The sequence below is a fragment of the Lepidochelys olivacea genome (assembly GCF_965140295.1).
Source record: "Lepidochelys olivacea isolate rLepOli2 genome assembly, chromosome: 7".
NCBI lineage: Eukaryota > Metazoa > Chordata > Testudines > Cheloniidae > Lepidochelys > Lepidochelys olivacea.
In genome coordinates this window covers 19725388-19743310 of record NC_140417.1, presented here as the reverse complement: position 1 = coordinate 19743310, position 17923 = coordinate 19725388, and the positions used below count along the sequence as shown (strand labels likewise).

Below are 17923 nucleotides of genomic sequence, written 5' to 3'. Positions count from 1 at the left end.
TAAAACTGAAAAATAAAAATCTTCTCCCATACAGTTATACTTCTTAATAAAGAATGAGGGAACAGAAATTCATAAATGGCCAAATTTCCCAAAGATTGGCTTCCATTTTTGTGAGTGCAGTTGGCACCCTCTTGTTCACTTGTGGGTGAATTCAGAATACTTGCACTTCTAAATAATTGACTGCAGGCATAAATCAGATAGATAAAGTATTCAAATTTATGGCTACAAAAAGAGATGCCAGACTTCAATCCCTTTACCCTCACATTCACAAGAGATGGTGTGTTAGCAGAATTGGTTCTACACATAATGTTTTCCACAGCTAGCGATGAACCATCAACAGGTCTTGTTTATTGCTAGAGGGCTTTGTTATTATGTGCTTAAAATAATTTCTTCAAGAAACTCACTTATTTTGATTTTTTTTGTCATGGGATCCTGCTATTTAAACATGGTAGATATGCCACAGAATTACTGTAAAGTAAAACTCCTTTTAAATGTCAGCAGTGGTATAAGGTTAGCTTCTGTATATTTGTAGATTTTAGTTACTGTCTGTACATTAACAAAACATGGGGTTTGGGACTAGCATAAAAGGGAGCAACAGACCCTTCAGAATTCCCCTTTCTTTTCAGATATTTCTGCTTCCTTTTTTATACATACTCATGCCCCTCTTGCTATCTGGTTTTTCATTAACAAGTTGCTAGGCAACTGAGAGTGTTGCCATATAGATTATTTAAACTAATTAAGCATTTTGCTCTTAAAAATGTGAAAATGTCCTCATTACTCAGTATGAGACATTGTCCTTAGCCATAAAACACTTGCAAAGCTGGGAATTTCAAAGACAGTAGACTTAAAGAACTGCGCATTTTTCATTTAATTTGCAAAGTGGAAGAATAAGCATAGACATCCTTTTCAGAGTAGCTAAATTAACATAAATTGCCTTTCTTCTCACTCATGAGTTACTTTAACAATAAAAGCAGGCCCGGCTTTTTAGCTGCACAGTAGTTTAGATTTATTTGCATTATACCTTTTCATAATCTTCTGAACTTCTTTTCTAGGTTAGCCCGGATTCTGGTTCGCCTGCCAGCACTTAGACTGATGAGCTCTAGTATTACAGAGGAACTTTTTTTTACTGGTCTCATCGGAAATGTTCCGATTGACAGCATAATCCCATACATCCTCAAAATGGAAACAGCAGAGTATAATGGTCAAATAACTGGCACATCTGCATAGTGGGAACAATGCACCTTGGTGGATCAAAGTAATTTTAGTAAAACAAGTAACTACACAATTAAGAGAGATAAGTTTAAAAAAAAAAAAGACATTTTGGTATGTACAAATATTTCCAACATGTTACCAGTTTCCTACCAGACTGCTCCTTGTCTATTTATTTCCAGTGACAAAGTATAAAAAGCTATTAAAACACCTCCAACTAGGACCCTTTTCTGCCATTAGGAGTGTTTTGATGCCTTTCATTCAAAAGGCTGTAGATTACTGAACATACTTTTAACATGCTTTGTATTTAGAAATTATCAATGGGCAAAAATAGAGTTTTATAATGTCAGAGATTAGTATAAAAAATTGCTAAAAGAAGAACAGTATGTACATATTTAAATTTTTCCTTGGAATTAATATCTAATAATTACCAGGATATAATGATGATAGCACTTTCTAAGCACTTCTTGTCAAAGCGATAATGTCATCAACATTTTACTTATGAGCAGGGCAAATGGAAAATTGCATATGTTTTTGGTCAAATTGCTAGTGATTTCTGTGAAGGCTATAGGAGACAATCATTTATACTACAAAATATTGCTATGAATAATGTTATGTATTTAATGGTAAAGTGGAAATTTAAAGCAAATTTCTACACTGTTAGCACTAAACTCTGCTAAATTAGTGAAAATGAGCTTTATTTGACATAAGCATAATGACTATAGTATAATTAGCAACATTAATAAATGCTACAGAAATTGCCCAAATTGGAAGGCAGAATACCAATTTTTTGCCATAGTAATAATGAAACTTTCAGATTCCTTAAAGTTTCAATTCCAGCCTGGCATAGATGTTTACACAGTCATGATAGACGTTATTCCAACAGGACGACTTTTGGTTGTGGCGGAAATCAGTCATTAACTGGCAGGGAAGCAATCCTTCCAACTAGAATCATGCACTCCTAGTCTCTGTGTATACTTTTTATACTTCCAAATTCATTCCTTCTGTCTGCAGCCGTAAATGACCCTCACCATCCTAGGAGCCAAAGGGGATGATTGTGACTACGTTAGAGCCCATAACGCTGCTGTCAGATAAAGGATAAGTGCAGAACATGAGGTTCTCTTCCTTCCCCAGGAACTGAGCATCCTGTCTTTGCAGTGCTCCCTACCCTGTTCTGATCCAGTTCTAAATTGGAGCGTCAGCTGGGTTTTTTATATTCATTCATGTGCAGTTACAGTTAATGACCGATTGTTTGGAGTTATAATACTAACTATCTTTGTTTTTATCTTGGGTAGTAACCTATCAAGTCGTTTTCTAGGATTCACCTTTTCCTGCTAATATTGCATTTATTTTAGTATAATTTATTAATATTAACACTGAATATTTTAAACAATCAAAATTCATAAAAAAGCATTTTGTCAGAAGAGTTATAGCTGCATTAAGCTGATTCTTGCTTATTACATACATTCATTAATTAGTTTAATGAATTTACATGGCAGCGTCATTTTCTACTTGCATTCTTGTGACAAAAATATAAATAATGAGTTCAGCACTTTTTTGTTTCTGGTATTGACATTGATTTAGAAACATTCCAACAGGGTTGGTTTTTGTCTCTTAAGGGTCTGAGCTGTAGCCCAAGGATTTTGAGCAACTCCTTGCTACTGTATTAGTCAGTCCTGTCTTGGTACAATTCATCCTTATAGTAAGGCTCTCATTTGTAACACTCATTCTGACAAATAAGGCTATGTAATTTTAGCTCCTAAGTACATTAAACTCAATTACAATCTCCATCTTTATAAAGTTCAGAAATCTTGGTTCTCAAGAACAGTGGTATAGACAGAGTGCAATATAAAGGCAGACATCTGAGATATTGTACCATCTTCTTCCTAGGCTTTTATTATAGTAAATGAAGTTTGTCATTTCTTTAAAAGTGACAAAAGGACTATATTTTGAACATCCTTAGGCCAACTGGAATGCAGACCTAAGCCTTAGCCGTTATATTATAGTATCACTACTTGTAGGTTTGTGTCAGCACTTCCGATATAAAACCCCTGTTTTAAGGGTTTACTTCTTGGCCTTAGAAATTAGTAGTAGCCTGAATTTTAACATACAAGTTACTTGCCTTGGAAACAGAATTTCAAAGAAAAGTTGTGGCCATTTTTGTGCAAAAGTGAATGTTAGAGGTTTACTGTTTTGATTGTTTAAAAATATAGCGTGCACATTGAACTGTTTTTAGGGGGGCTATGGCAAAAGATTAGCAGGTGATATAATTTAATCACTTGTAATGTGTAGTAAAAATCAATCAAACAGTCAAGTAAGCATTTTTAGAGGAGTGTGAAATATTCATAAACAAAAAGTATACTAAACCACTGGAAATCAACGTTTTTCCAAATTTTATTGTAAATTTGAGACCATTTTCCATGAAAAATGTTGTTGGACATGTACATTTCTCTAGTAAAGGGTCTCATTTGCTGATAAAGATGAGCCCATGTTTGAGTAAAAATGGCTTCTCTGTTGAAAACGTGCAAAAAAAGTTTATTTTTTTTTTCATTGTGAAAATAGCCATTTTGAAAAAGGTAACCCACAAAAAACTAAGCTGTGGAGCAAAATCACATGAAACTGCTAAAATTTATGCATTAAATTTCATAAATAAAAAACGATGAATTTTGCACAGCACTGTTAACATGTACAGAATGCATCCTACAAACATAGGACTATACTGTTTGTACCTCATTCTGCAAGTAGTCTCGTGGACTTCAGGAAGACTTTATGTAGAGTAAAATGCTACTCGGTGTGAGTATGGGTATTGCAATCGAGCCCATTCTTAGGATTTATTTTTAAAAAGTGTAAATGTACTTAATGTACTTGAGAGTGAAGCAGTTCCATAATTACACTTTTATTTTAAAACCCTCAAATTACTACCTTTAAACTATGAAGACTCTGTTTGTGTAGCATCATTGGCATGGTTTGTCAGAGCTGAGCTAACATAGTCCCCATGTCATTAATAAAAAGGAATGTTTTCTGTGATCATATGTTGTTTTGATTCTAACACTAACAGTTTAGATGGTAGAAATTTGTACAGCAGGTGGTGGATCCCACAGCTTAGGAGATATTTAGGGTATCAGCTATTTGAATACAAGTTACAGATAATAGAATAGGTGTGGATAATAAGCTTCATGCTTCTTTTTCACATGCTGCTCAAGAGCTACCATTAACACTGAGCCAAGGAATTGGTATGCTGCAGGGAGAGAGATGGTGTAAAAGAGGCACTTAAAATATTATTGTCCTATTAAAAATGATGGGCCAAACTCCATTGTGGTGTGGCTTTTTTTGCACCAAACCACTGAGGTAATCTAGCTGTGGAGCCATCTTAACTGGATCCAGAAGGACTATCCTAATATAAGGCTGATCTACCAGAGGGGTGGGGCTGATTTAGGGGTTCTTGTGCCGTTCCAGCCACCTGTGGCTGGGATAGCAAGGGAAAAAGGCATGGCTGGGGAAAATGGGAGATGACCAAGTTGCTCCTGCATTATGCTAATCATTGGCCATATTTTCAGTTCCTTGTGGCCATTGAAACTCACATGCTGTTTTAACATAGCACGGGAGGAATGGCCTGCACACAGCAGCTACCAAGATCATAGGAGTGCAAAGGTGCGCTTTCAGTCATCTTTGCACACCTTTGACCAACACTCTTCACAATTTGGCTGCCACATGGGACGTGATCCCATATGTTCAAATAGTAATTTCCTTGCCTATGTTACTAATAATGCATTTGATTATTAAAACTGAAAGAGTATTGCAAGTGTAAATTATTTTCTGCCATTTATTGGCTTGTTTATGTACTCTTTCCATTTCTTAAGGATTGGGCAATGAGAATAGACTAGTCTGGTTCCCTTTGGTTTCTAGTCAGTTTCACTTTAAATTTCTCCTCTCTAAGCACAAGACTGCACTTTTGTATTGTAAATATAGATTGGGAATATTTGTGTTTGTTTTTCTTTTGAAATAACAACAACAGAATTATTGGAAATATTTGTGTTGGTCTTAAATTTGGTAAAAACTTTCTTTTACAAACCTAATTGTGTGGCCAGATTTGACCTGACAAAACTAGGAGCCAAAGTACCATAGCCTGATAGTGATTCTAGAAAACCTTGCATCCAAGTAAAGTTCCTGCTACTGCCTCAGAATTAACGCTTCTTCAAAACCTGATAAAGTCTCATTGTCCTACTTTTAAAAGTAAAGAGTTTTTAACTCAGTAGAAGTGTCATGGTGAATCGAGCTTGACCATCCGTATATAGCAGTAAGATTTAGTTCATACAAAAACTGGAATTCTGTGTTGGCTGAAATTGTTTGGAATGCAGTGAGTGATAATAATTCCCAAGTCTGTTGACCATCAGGGTATGCTGTGAGGCCTGTCTGTTTTCCCATTCTTTCGAGAAAGATGTGAGTTTGGAATTTGTATGTGGGTATAAAGGAATGCTTATTGATAGTTATGAAGGGTTAATTTGGGTAAGCAATATTTGGGCTATTTTTATAAGATTTGTAATTGTTTTTACTGTATATGCACCTAAAACAAACAGCCATATTTAAAAAATCTAAATAAAAGTAATTCTCCTTAGTCATATTGACTTGTCAAACAGCAAGCAGGATTAAGATTAAATTATTTTCCTTTCACTTCCACTATTTGTAAATTAGAAATCACCCTTGGAAGCCAATGGTGTTACTCTTATGTAAAACTGGTGGAAGGGAAAGGAGAATCAGATCCCAAATTTTTAGGTGGGTCACACAGACCCAGATTTTGACTCATCTTAAAACTGATAGAATGTAGACAATGTTTAGATTATAAAGGCCCCATGCAGCAGAAAACTGACTGCTGGCCAATGGAAGTTTTGGCTCGCTGTGTAGTCACAGATGGCAAGACTTATCATTGACCTACAGCCCCCTTGCACTCTAATTCCTGACACAAATGGGCTGTAGGGCAGGAATAAAGTCCACTAATGAATAGCATTGGCTCGAGGGGGTTTCTATGCCAGGAATCGAGCTGGGTTTGCCCTGCCCCCCATAGAAGCCTTTAACACAGGGTGTGTTCTGCGGTATATTGGGGTAGGAGGAGGCATGGCCAGCACACTCCTTTGCCCTGATGATTTCCCAATGTTGCAAAACCCATAAGGGTCCTATGCTGCACAAGGGACTAACCAATCTCTAGCATGTCCTTATTATGAGATGTTTTTTTCTTTGGTAGAGGTTGTGTAATGCTGAAAACTGCACCCTTTTTGTTGCCATGTGTATGGAATGGGGTTGTTGAAATGTTTCTGGGAAACACTGAACATTTTCAGAATATTCTCCCACCTCAACCTCCATATGGGTAGGAGTGGTGATTAGGATCTTTCCCTGGCTGACTGACATTTTTAATCAGCGAAGAATTTTAAAAGTACTACCTAGTTTAAAGAACTGACTGACAATGCCGTTGTGAATGGATTTCAGCCCGGCTAAAGATTCACCTATAGCAAGTGGAGATCAGGAAAATCCATCTGCAACAGCAACAGGGATGGGGCACCCAGTCCATATCAGACAATGCAGGAGTTAGCATTGGTATGTATACACACACACACACACACTTCAAGCAAACTTTTTAACACGCTAGACTATCAGAACTGTGCTGACATCACTGCCATTCTCAATTACATTTAAGGCACCACTGACATAAACAAGAAATTAACAGATATCATAATTCCACTCATGACATCAGATGCTCACTGCTGGTATTGTGGGATGTCTGTACATACACAGGGAGACAGCTAAATACATGCCATAACAATACGGCTCCAAGGCTTAAAATGCAGAGTTATCAGCAAGTACTTGCAGATTCAAGTCTCCCTGTAGGCAAAGGATTTTCTTTTTAATTTTGTTTTGTTTTTCCTTAGTTTGATTTGACATTTCTCTTTTCTCTTTCAGTCCTTATCTGGAAAATAAAAAAAGGTTATGTGGGTGTGTTTTTCCCTCCTCCTCTCTTACCCCTGAAAAAGCAGAGAGATGGGAAGAAAAGCAACAAGTAGCCTCAGGTACATCTCAGAATTTAGTTCCAGGAGTGCAACAGACCCACCTGATAGCAGCCGCGCTGCAGCTAGCATGGTTGGCCCCCTGTGTAAGGATAGACTTACTGTGATAGTAGCAGAGAACATCTGCTGTCACAATACATCTTTGTACACAGGTAGAGCCAGCAAAAGAAGCTATGTTTGCTTCTACTTTATACAAAACAGAGGATGGGGGAGGTCAGAGTTACCATATACAGAAAGATAAACTGAGTAATAATAGAAATGTTACTTTCAAATTTGCAAGAGGCCTTATAAAGAGCAAGGAGTGAAAAATCAAAAACTATTTTAAAAATGCGTTTGACATTCTCTATTTAATTCTGAAGTTGCTATGTCAATTGAAAAGTGTATTTTATAGGACTGTCAAGCCCTTTAGAAATAAGGCTACGCTTATTGTTTTACTAAGGATGCCCTAATCCCTCTTTTTAGCCTGTGTGATATAAACCTACCTTAATGGTTATCAGTATTAAATGTGAAATTATTTTGCAAACATTTAAAATGTTAGTCTTATGAAGATGGAAGTTAAAATTAAATACACATACAAAATTTTTTAAAAGTTAAGTCAAATATATTGGAATTGAAAAGCGCTATCGCCTATAATTTCCTTATTGTAGAGCTCTCTGTTTGTTGTGAAATCTGTACTGTATTTATCATGGGAAATATCCATGTCAGTATGTCACAGTGTTCCATATTTCCCAATGTCTAATTTATTATTTGGGTTATGTGAGGGCTTTGAAAATGGATTACTAGATCTTTAAGTTCATGCTTTTCCTCCCCCATCTTTTTTTTTTAATATAGTTTTTTTATATATTTCTTTGTGCCTTCTATCATTGTACATTTCTGCATGTTTAGTAATAGAGCTCACTCGTGGAGCTAATGCATATGTACATAGTTGTGTGTATGTGTATGAATGTGTTTATATCTATCTCCGTGTAATATATTATGTACAGCGTATATAAAGTGTGTATGTATATGTACATATATGTAGCCATGGTATTCATACATCTTTATATGTTAAAGAAAGTTTGATTGAGTTGCTAATCTGGGCCTTCCTAATCTTCATTTCTTGGCCCAGGCTCAGCCCTGCCTTAAGCAGGATCATCTCCATTAACTTCAGTAGAGTTCTACCTGTTTCTAAACCAAGGCTGAATTTGGGTTTGTCACTTTGTCCTCAGTGCTTTTTAAAAAAATCCAAGTCATTTGAGATTTTCAAGTTATTTTCTCAGCCTTTTCTCATAACTGGTAGGAGCCATCCAACTGAGAGTTAGTAGAATCTACAATTCCCAAGGGAAAACATGAAATAAAAATAGAAGGTAAATATTCCCCTATATTCTTGATAGACACAGAGGGGCTTTTTCTAGCCTTCTGAGAGAGGTCTATTTGTAAATTTTTTAAGTGATTTCTTTAAGTCTCCATTAGTGGCTACTTAGAAGAAAGGTTGCCATGTATCTTTGAACTATACCCCACAGGATAAAGCAAAAGGCTGAATGCAATGCATGGTGCAATAAATGTCATTTCTAAAATCTTCAGCAACAAGATCATAACAGTCATGTCATAGAGTTTAAGGCCAGAAGGGACCACCAGAGCATCTAGTCTGACCTCCTGTATATTACAGGCCAAAATCACCCAGCACCCGCACACTAAATCCAACAACTGAAATTAGACCAAAGTATTACAGCCCACAGGAAACTAAACTATCGTGTACCATAGGCAAAGAATAAAAGGGACTACGGTGTACAAGTACCTGAGGCCCCTGCAGTGGCAGGGAAATGATTTAGTGAGATATACCCAGATAATCCTGGCAAGTGATGTGCATCGTCATGCCACAGAGGGAGGCAAAGAAACCCAAAGGTCGCTGCCAGTCTGTCCTGGGGGGAAATTCCTTCCTGATCCCACATATGGCAATCAATTAGACTCCGAGCATGTGATCAACAACCAGCCAGCTGAACACGTGAGACAGAGAATGTTCAGTGCCACCTCAGAGCCCTGCCCCACACTGCCCAATGTCCCATCTCCAGCCATGGCCATCCCTGGTGCTTCAGAGAATAGACATTAAAAAAACCACCCAGAATATACTGGGGGAGGGAATCCCTTCCTGACCTCTGCAGGTGGCCAGCTGAAATCCTGAAGCATGAGATTTTAGGAACATGAGAAATAAACCGAAAATGAGCCCCAGGGCTACTGAGTCCTGCCCCCTACCATCAGAAGCAACCCTGAAGCTGCACTCAACAATTTGTCCAACTCTCTCTTAAAAATAATTAAGTTGTTTGCCCCCAAAACTCATATTGGAAGGATGTTCTAGAGCCTCACCCCACTGATGATTAGAAACTTTCTTCTAATTTCCAGCCCTAATTTGTTCAAGGCCAGTTTATGTCCATTTTTTCTTGTGCCAACATTGTTCATGAGCTTAAATAGGTCTTCACTGCCCGCTCCCTTCCCAGTATTAACTGCCCTAATGTATTTATGGGAAGTAATCATATCCCCTCTCAACCTTATTTTTGCTAGATTAAGCAAGCCAAGCTTTTCCAGTCTTCTCTTGTAAGATAGACCCTCCATTCCTCTGATCATCCTCGTAGCTCTTCTCTGCACCTGTTCCAGTTTGAAATTTGCATTAATCATTTTTGAGCCTGGGTGACCGGAATAGTATACAATATTCCAAAGGAGGTCTTACCAGTGCCTTGTACAATGGCATTAATACTTCTCTATTTCTAATGGAAATGCCTCGCCTGATACGTCCTAGGATTGCATTTGCCTTTTGCACAGCCATATCACATTGGTGGCTCATAGTCATCCTGTGATCAGCCCACACACTCATGTCTCTCACTTCCTCTGTCGCTTACAACTGATGAGCTCTTGGCTTGTTGCAGAAGTTCTTATCATTAGTCCCTAAGTGCATGACATTGCATTTTGTATTATTGAATTTCATCCCATTTCTGTCACTCCAGTCTTCCAGGTCATCCGGATCTTCCTGTAGAATATTCCGATCCTCCTCTGCATTGACAGTGCCTCCCACCTTTGTGGTGTAAAATGTCAGGGTTTTTTTTATAATCAGTATGCTAAACTATCTGTTTATATGGAAATTGAAATTAGAGTAAGCTCCAGGTTTAGACTACATTCCTCTGTACTATATTCCTTGTTTCTATCGCAGAAGGGCTGAGAGGAGTGTGCTGAAACAGTCCCCTCACATGCTCTGTTTCTATAAAAATAGAGATCGGTGGCAACTACACTGAAGGAAATGATCAGTCAGAAGTATGTAAGGGTACAGAATTGTCCATATGAGTTTTTAATTCAGTTTTTAATGTTGTTTCTTCAATTGTTTAAAAAATAAAACAACTTCAGTTAGTTGTGCAAGTAACATCTGATTATGGATATTAAATGCTCAAAAAACTGAACAATTACATTATTACTGATAAAGACATGAGAGGCACTGAGAACTCCTCTATCACAAAGAATTTCTTAAATTCATTTTTTTCTGAGGTTAATGTAATTATTTTTGCACAAGGCTTTTTATGTAAATCCAAGTTAGCAGAAAGGAAAATTAACAAGATCTACAGACCTTTCAGTAATTTAAGTTTTTAAAATATTCTCTCTTAGAATAATTTTGTACATATCTTGGACCCAAATCTTTGAACACTCCATGTGCTCAACTCCCATTGCCATCTGATGTCAAGGGGAACACCTCACATGCGTAAGCTTTTGCAGGATATGGGCCTTGGTTGTAAAGTCTTTGCTGTGAAGAATACTAAGAATGTGTTCCTTTTTGCCATACTGTTTAATAAACATATGTAGACTGTTTGTTTCAAATATCGATTTTGTGAAACATCCATCTTTTTAACATTTCAAGCCCAATTTCTGAGGCCTTCTGCATGTAAAATGCCCATTTAAATCAATGGGAGCATTTCTTGCATAAGATGGCCCTTCCTTTGGTGTCATGACAATCACACCGTTTGAATATTCTTCCTTTTCTGTTGAAAATAGAATGTCAACCTTAATGTCTTTAAATGCTTTTTTATTTCAAGAACATTTTTTAAGGTTAAGAAATGGATTGGGGTGTTGATCAGAATTGCAGCCATTTCAAAGAATAATAATTAAACTGCGAATTTAAAAAATAATAGCCATATTCTAAGACTTAAGGGTTATGGAACTCACAAGTTTGAATTTTTTCTCTTTTGAAAGACAAAATGTGTTAAATATAAATGTGGATGAAATGTGTTATGTACTATCTTGCAGGAACTACAGGATGTGAAATCAGCTTCCTGTAGTGATCACAGACCGCCAAATTCTGAGAAGTGCTGAGCAGCTTCTGTTCCCATTGTAGGTGCTCTGCACCTCTCAGTAATTGGCTCATTGCATATAAAAATCTGTTTCTAGAAACATCTATTACTGCAAAGCAAGTACAAAGCCATTTGAAGAGTTTTGTTTTACCATGTAGATTTTAAAAAGGGGAATTAATAGATTTCAAGTTAGACATGGGGATATCCTTTAGAAAAGTATGTTATTTATAGAGCATATTTGTTTTTTTATCATCTGTGGTATTAAGTTCAAATTCTGGAATATTTTCCTATAATCCATCTGTTCTTTAAAATATATTGTAAGCCAGTGTTCAAACACTTTTATAACTGAAAAACTGCACATTTTTCATTGTATAATTGTATGTATTTGGCATACCTATGAGCTCTGAGCTCTTACAAAAATACCCCACTTGTTACAAAGGGAATTGTCTGCTATAGTTCCTTGGGATATTTTTTGTAACCCTCTCTTCTTCATTGTTTAGAAAACTGTTGTTTATGCTATTGCATTAATTACAGGTTTAAAACCTGTTAAAGCTGTTGCTTTCTCACAGCTTCTTTGTGAAATCAGCTTTGTATATGTGATGGCATTTAAAAATAATAGCATGAATTTTTTAATCTGAATTTTATATCTAATCAGTGTCTTCAGTCATGAAGAGAAATTTGCATTGTTGTGTTTGTATATAGAGTATTGCAGTGCATGAATTAGCTTATGCATTTTATTAAATGCAGTTTAAATGTGGCATTACATTGTTGTAGCTTAATACTACTACCTAAATGAGGTTTATACTATTAAAGTGAATTACAAACCTAAATGTATCTTTGATATTTATAAATGCTTTATTTTTTTCTTGAATCACAAGTGATCATTTCACATCCGTGCCAAAATTTCAGTTTTACCTGCTTCCCTTTTGTCACGCTATCAGGAGTGGCTCACAACCATGAGTGCTAACCTTAGGGCAGACTGTTAAAAGCAGGGCAGACACTCCAAACTGGTGGTATGTTTTATAATTAGATTTCACCAACCCAGTAACAAATGTGAGCTCCTAGATCACTGTAACAGTCTTACCATAGAGTCACAAACAGTCCCCTTGGGCTCTCCAGTCTATCTTAATACTCAGTGGTCACTTACACCAAAAATCACAAAATATTCCAGTTGCTTCCAGTCCCAAGAGATCAGTCACTTATCCCAGTTCAATTTGTGCCTTACATCTCCCACCAAAAAAAATGCCTGTAACCACACCCTGCAATAAACTAACTAAAGGTTTTTTAACTAGTAGAAAGAAATCAGAGAATTATTTACAGGTTAAAGCAAACCAGTATATATGCACAAATGAATTTGTTTGTGATTTGAAAGCCGACAGAGATGTAGTAATCTGTCAGCATGGAATGTCTTTTTAGGACTTAATCCGGGTCAACCCTGGGAATCTCTCCTTTTTGTTTCTTAGCTCCAGCCTTTGTCAGAGTCCAAATAGCAAAGTGATGAAAAATCTCCATGTTAGCTATTTTCCTTTTCCTCTTCCAGAATTCACACAGATGAGATGATGATGCCTTCTACACATACTTCTCCATGGGTGGATGGGGCAATCAACAAAGTTTTTGTCCTACAATGGCCCACTTATTTTTTGATAGTCCTCCTGGATGGGTGGGGGAAGGCACTCTTCTCATCTGAATTCATAAATTCAGAGCAGGCATTTTTACAATTATAAAACAAACTTTTATATTTTATTTGTAGCATGCAATACAGACATTACAAGTAAGATTAATGGATGCGACAACTTAAAAACATTTCATAGAGTCTAAACCCTAAATATATTCTTATAAGACTAATATCTATTTGAACAAAACTAATGTATGGGTGAGCTAGTCTGGTTTCTAGCTATGAGTTTGTCTGCTCTTAGCTAACACCTATGGCCTTGACCAGGCTGGCACTTGTCTTACTGATGTCATGCCTGTCTTCAGAAAGAAACAATTTGATAGTTTCTCCGCATTTGGTAAAAGTATCCTTTTGGAGTGGTCATTTAAACTATTCTAATAAAAAGGCCCAAATCCTCTTCACCTTACTTGTGCCTATGAACAAGTTGAGCAAGATTTGCCACTAAAGATATTCATCTTTCTGTGGTTTCTCAGATTTTCCATCTGAAAGCATATGAGATTATTTATTGAGAGTTATATTTACCCTTAAGAACATAAGAATCGGCATTCCGGGTCAGACCAACGATCCACCTAGCCCAGTATCATGTCTTCACACAGTGGCCAATGCCAGATGCTGCAAAGGGAATGAACGGAACAGGGCAGTTATCAAGTGATCCTTGTCCTACACTCCTAGCTTCTGGCAGTTGAAGGTTTAGAGACACTCAGAGCATGGGCTTGCATACCTTACCATCTTGGCCAATAGCCATTGATGGACCTATCTTCCATGCACTTATCTAATTCTTTTTTGAACTCTGTTATACTTTTGGCTGTCACAACATCCCCTGATAATGAGTTGTATGAAGAATTACTTCCTTTTGTTTGTTTTAAACCTGCTGCCTATTAATTTCATTGGGTGAGCGCTGGTTCTTGTGTTATGTGGAGGGGTAAATGACACCTTCTCCCTACCATTCATGATTTTATAGACGTCGACCATATCCCCCTGTTAGTTGTCTCTTTTTCTAAGATGAATAGTTCCAGTCTTTTTAATCTCTCCTTGTATGGAAGCTGGTCTATACCCCTAATCATTTTTGTTGCCTTTCTCTGTACTTTTTCCAATTCTAATGTATCTTTTTTGAGATGGGATGACCAGAAATGCATGCAGTATTCACGGTGTTGATGTACCATGGATTCAGATAGTGGCATTATGATATTTTCTGTCTTATTACCTATCCTTTTTAATGGTTCCTAATATTGCGTTAGCTTTTTGACTGCTGCTGCACATTGAGCAGATGTTTTCAGAGAACTATCCACAAAGACTCCAAGCTTTTTCTTGGGCTTGCAAGTATAACCAGTCCCTCACTTTTATGAGCACAAAATTCATTCTTCATATTTGACAGAGGTGTATGTCTTGCCACTAACAAAAATACCGTATTCATGTCAGATATCTCAAAAAAGAACAGAAATTCAACAAGCTGCTTTTGAGCCTTTTGTGGCCATATGAATGCAAAGGAGAAATGAAATGCAAAATTTGGACTCTTGCATGTATTCAAAATCCAATTTGCATCAATAGGACATTATAATGAAGGGGACACACAACCGAATGATAGAAAACAGCAAGAACTGTCATTTGTTTCAGACTTAACAGCAACCTCACTTTCCTCTTGATCCATACACTCTGTGCCCTCTTAGACTCTGTTCTCTCCGGTCCCAAATTCCCATCTCTTGTTAACTCCTGTCACTTCTGCCTATGTTGGCTTTCATACTATGGTATCTATGTCCATCTTAAAAATTCTGAGTCAACATATTCTTTAATATATTCAAATTTCTCCCCTTTTGTACTATAACCATTGCTTAAATCCTTGTCTGAAACCTGATCCATCTCTTGCCTTGATTATTACTTTTTACTGAGTGGTCTCACTGCTTCCAGAATAATTTCCCTATTCCCTTGCTCCAACCAAGCAACTCCTCCATTAATCTTTCCTTTGGCTTCCCATAAAATTCAGGCTCTTCAGCCTCATTTACAAGGCCCTACATAATCTTGATTCTACGTTTATCTCAGCTTTCATTTATCTTTAATTCTCTCTAGTTTTCCCTTACTCCTGTCTTTATCATCTCATCCTTTCCCATTCAACTGCATGCCTTCTGTCATGGTATGCCTGGGACACTGTACTTGACTTCATCTCCAAACTGGCTTTTCTTTCCTTCAAATTTCTCTTCCAACTCTCTTAAAGCTATATCTCCTCATAAATAATTCCATATCCTCCCTCTCCTGTGCTGTGATCCCAAGTCTTGTATCTGCCTTATTTACATTTTAAGCAGAGAATTAGTCTAATCTTTGGAAAATATTGTGTATGAATCAGTGTTCTCTGCTTTCTTCCTCTACGCCTAAACCAACTTGTCCATAATGGATTAGCTTAATAGCAAATTCAGTTGCTCATAACCGCTATTGACATATAGAAAGGGATTTGACTTTATATAGCATCTTTCATGCCAACATCTCAAAACCCTTTAAAAAATAACAGGACAGACATGGGCAGGTTATGAGGTGCTTATGGTCTGTGGGTTAATTGACATGCAGAGGACCCTCAGCTCCATGTCTCTGTTTCTTCATATGGCAATGGAGCTGTTTCCTTGCTCTTTTTCAATATCTGGCAAAGATAGGGACATGGATAAAAGGCAGGTTTTTAGTTCAGGCTCAATTTGTGAATTGCTTATATTGACCTGGGGAAGTCAGTAACCACTTCCTTAGTTGAAGGCATCTACCCAGTCATTTATAAAATAGTTCTCAATCTCAGGTGATTCTTTTGCAGACTTTTCTCTGCTTGTACAAACCCAAATAGCATCAAAAGCTAGAAACCCCATCATCTGTCTTATGCTGGCAAAGATATTGCTTCCTTTCTTCCAAGGCAGATCTAGCCACAGTCATCTGTATCTTTGTTATTCAAAGCTGGACTGAGGGCAACTCAGACGCTTCAGCTTGTGAAAAATACTGCTGCTGCTCACTTCATGTACGGTCCTGCTAGTTTGTCCTACTCACAACTTCTGTGCTCAGCTCTTCACTGCCTAGCAATCCACACAGCGGACACTCAGGGTGCTGATCTCTTTATCCAAAGCCATTGAGGGTCTACATTTTCATAATTTCCCATGTTGAACTGGAATTTTTCAACTATCTGGCCCAAGTATAAAGTTCATGGGAGCAGAGGTTAGGGTGTTTTCACTATCATGCCCGTTCAGTTGGAGTTGAATAGAAATAGACTGTTGGCCGCATTTAGCACATAATAAACTTGTTCATTTCAGCTTTCCCCTAATTGCAGGCTCTGGAATCTCTTGGCACTTTGCCTGATGACAGGGTTTTCCCAGCTCATTTTTCTAAGGTTAACTGCTCAATGCTGGGTAGACATAGGGAGTACATGCTCCTCAGTTGAGAAAATTACTGTTACTCTGAACCATGCAAAGGGAACACATACTGTAATATCATGTAAATGCTTGTAATCATATTGGTCACGCAATCACTGCAGGCAAAGATAGGAGCTATTGGATATTCCTGAATCAGGCTATCAAGCCTCAAGTTCATATTGTGTAAATAACATTGAATAAAACCCCTTTCCACACCAATTTTGACTGTGGAATTACTAGATGTTAGTAATACTTCAAAATTGTTGGACAAAAAGTGCTACATAACTGCAGAGTGTGTTATGAACAAGTAGATCACAACCACACAAGCTAAGCAAGTGAAGAAATGGGCACAAAGTAGCTGTGGTTTCAACAGTTCATACACCTAGTTAATAAGTAGCAAAGAGAGAAATTAAACCCAGGAGTCCTGACTACCAGTATCCTGCTCTAATCACAGATTATCTCCCCATAAACAAGTGTGTAAACTACATACATGCATAACCTGATTTCAGCGTTAACTACATACATGCATAACCTGTCATTGATTTATGCTGTTGGCTTCTAAAATAGGGTCTCGCTGTTTCAGTGGTTTTCAAATTGTAGTCGCCTTTCTTCAACCCATCGCTAGTAGTAATTACTGAAGCCTAACAATTATACTAGTAAACCAGTATTGCCAAGTCCAGCTTTTCCAAAATCATGAGTCAAGCACGCGCGCGCGCACACACAAAATAGTCCTGCCAATAGCTCAAAAGTAACAAGATTTTTTTTAAATAGTAAATTTTAGGCTCTTTATTTGCCTTCTGATTTCTGAGCATTTAGCTGCACAAACTTCATTTTCAAGCTTTTATTCACACCCGAAAGGGCTAAAAGCTTACTTTAAAAAAAAGAGAGAAAGACAAACGAAAGAAACAAAGCTGAAGTCTCATAAAATCTCTTCTCTCCAGCAGCTGGAGCGCACTAATGCCCCCGTACCAGGCTGGATAATGCTTTCTTTTCCAGTATTTGTAAGGCCACCAACTCAATTTCCTCCTGGGGTCAATTCAGTGGAGCCCCACCTGGTGACCTGAGCAATACTGATGAGAGGTGAGGTTGAGGCGAGCGGGCAGCGGACCCAAGCCCACAACGAACAGCTGAGAAGCACCGTCCGGTCGCTACAAAAAGCAAACAGATGCGAAGGCGAGCCAGGGAGGTGACTCCTACTGCAGCCTTCCCCTAGCGCTGCCCCCTCTCTACCCACCCCCCAATTCTTTTCTTCTTCCCGGATCCCAGGGTGGCCGGGTCCACGCACTGTTTCCCTTCTCACACCCT

The 17923-nt window shown here is 37.6% G+C and overlaps 1 protein-coding gene across 5 annotated transcripts in view; it reads left to right on the top strand.

Annotated features, from left to right (window-relative positions):
• NR2C2 (nuclear receptor subfamily 2 group C member 2) overlaps window positions 1-1552 on the top strand; it is a 55785-nt gene extending 54233 nt beyond the window's left edge. For all 5 annotated transcript variants that reach the window (XM_084633335.1, XM_084633332.1, XM_084633333.1 and 2 more), the window contains one exon: window positions 1053-1552. In XM_084633335.1, the coding sequence (XP_084489461.1) occupies window positions 1053-1227 (175 nt within the window). In that variant the 3' untranslated portion in view covers window positions 1228-1552. The remainder of the gene's footprint in view (window positions 1-1052) is intronic.
• Window positions 1553-17923: the final 16371 nt, after the last annotated feature.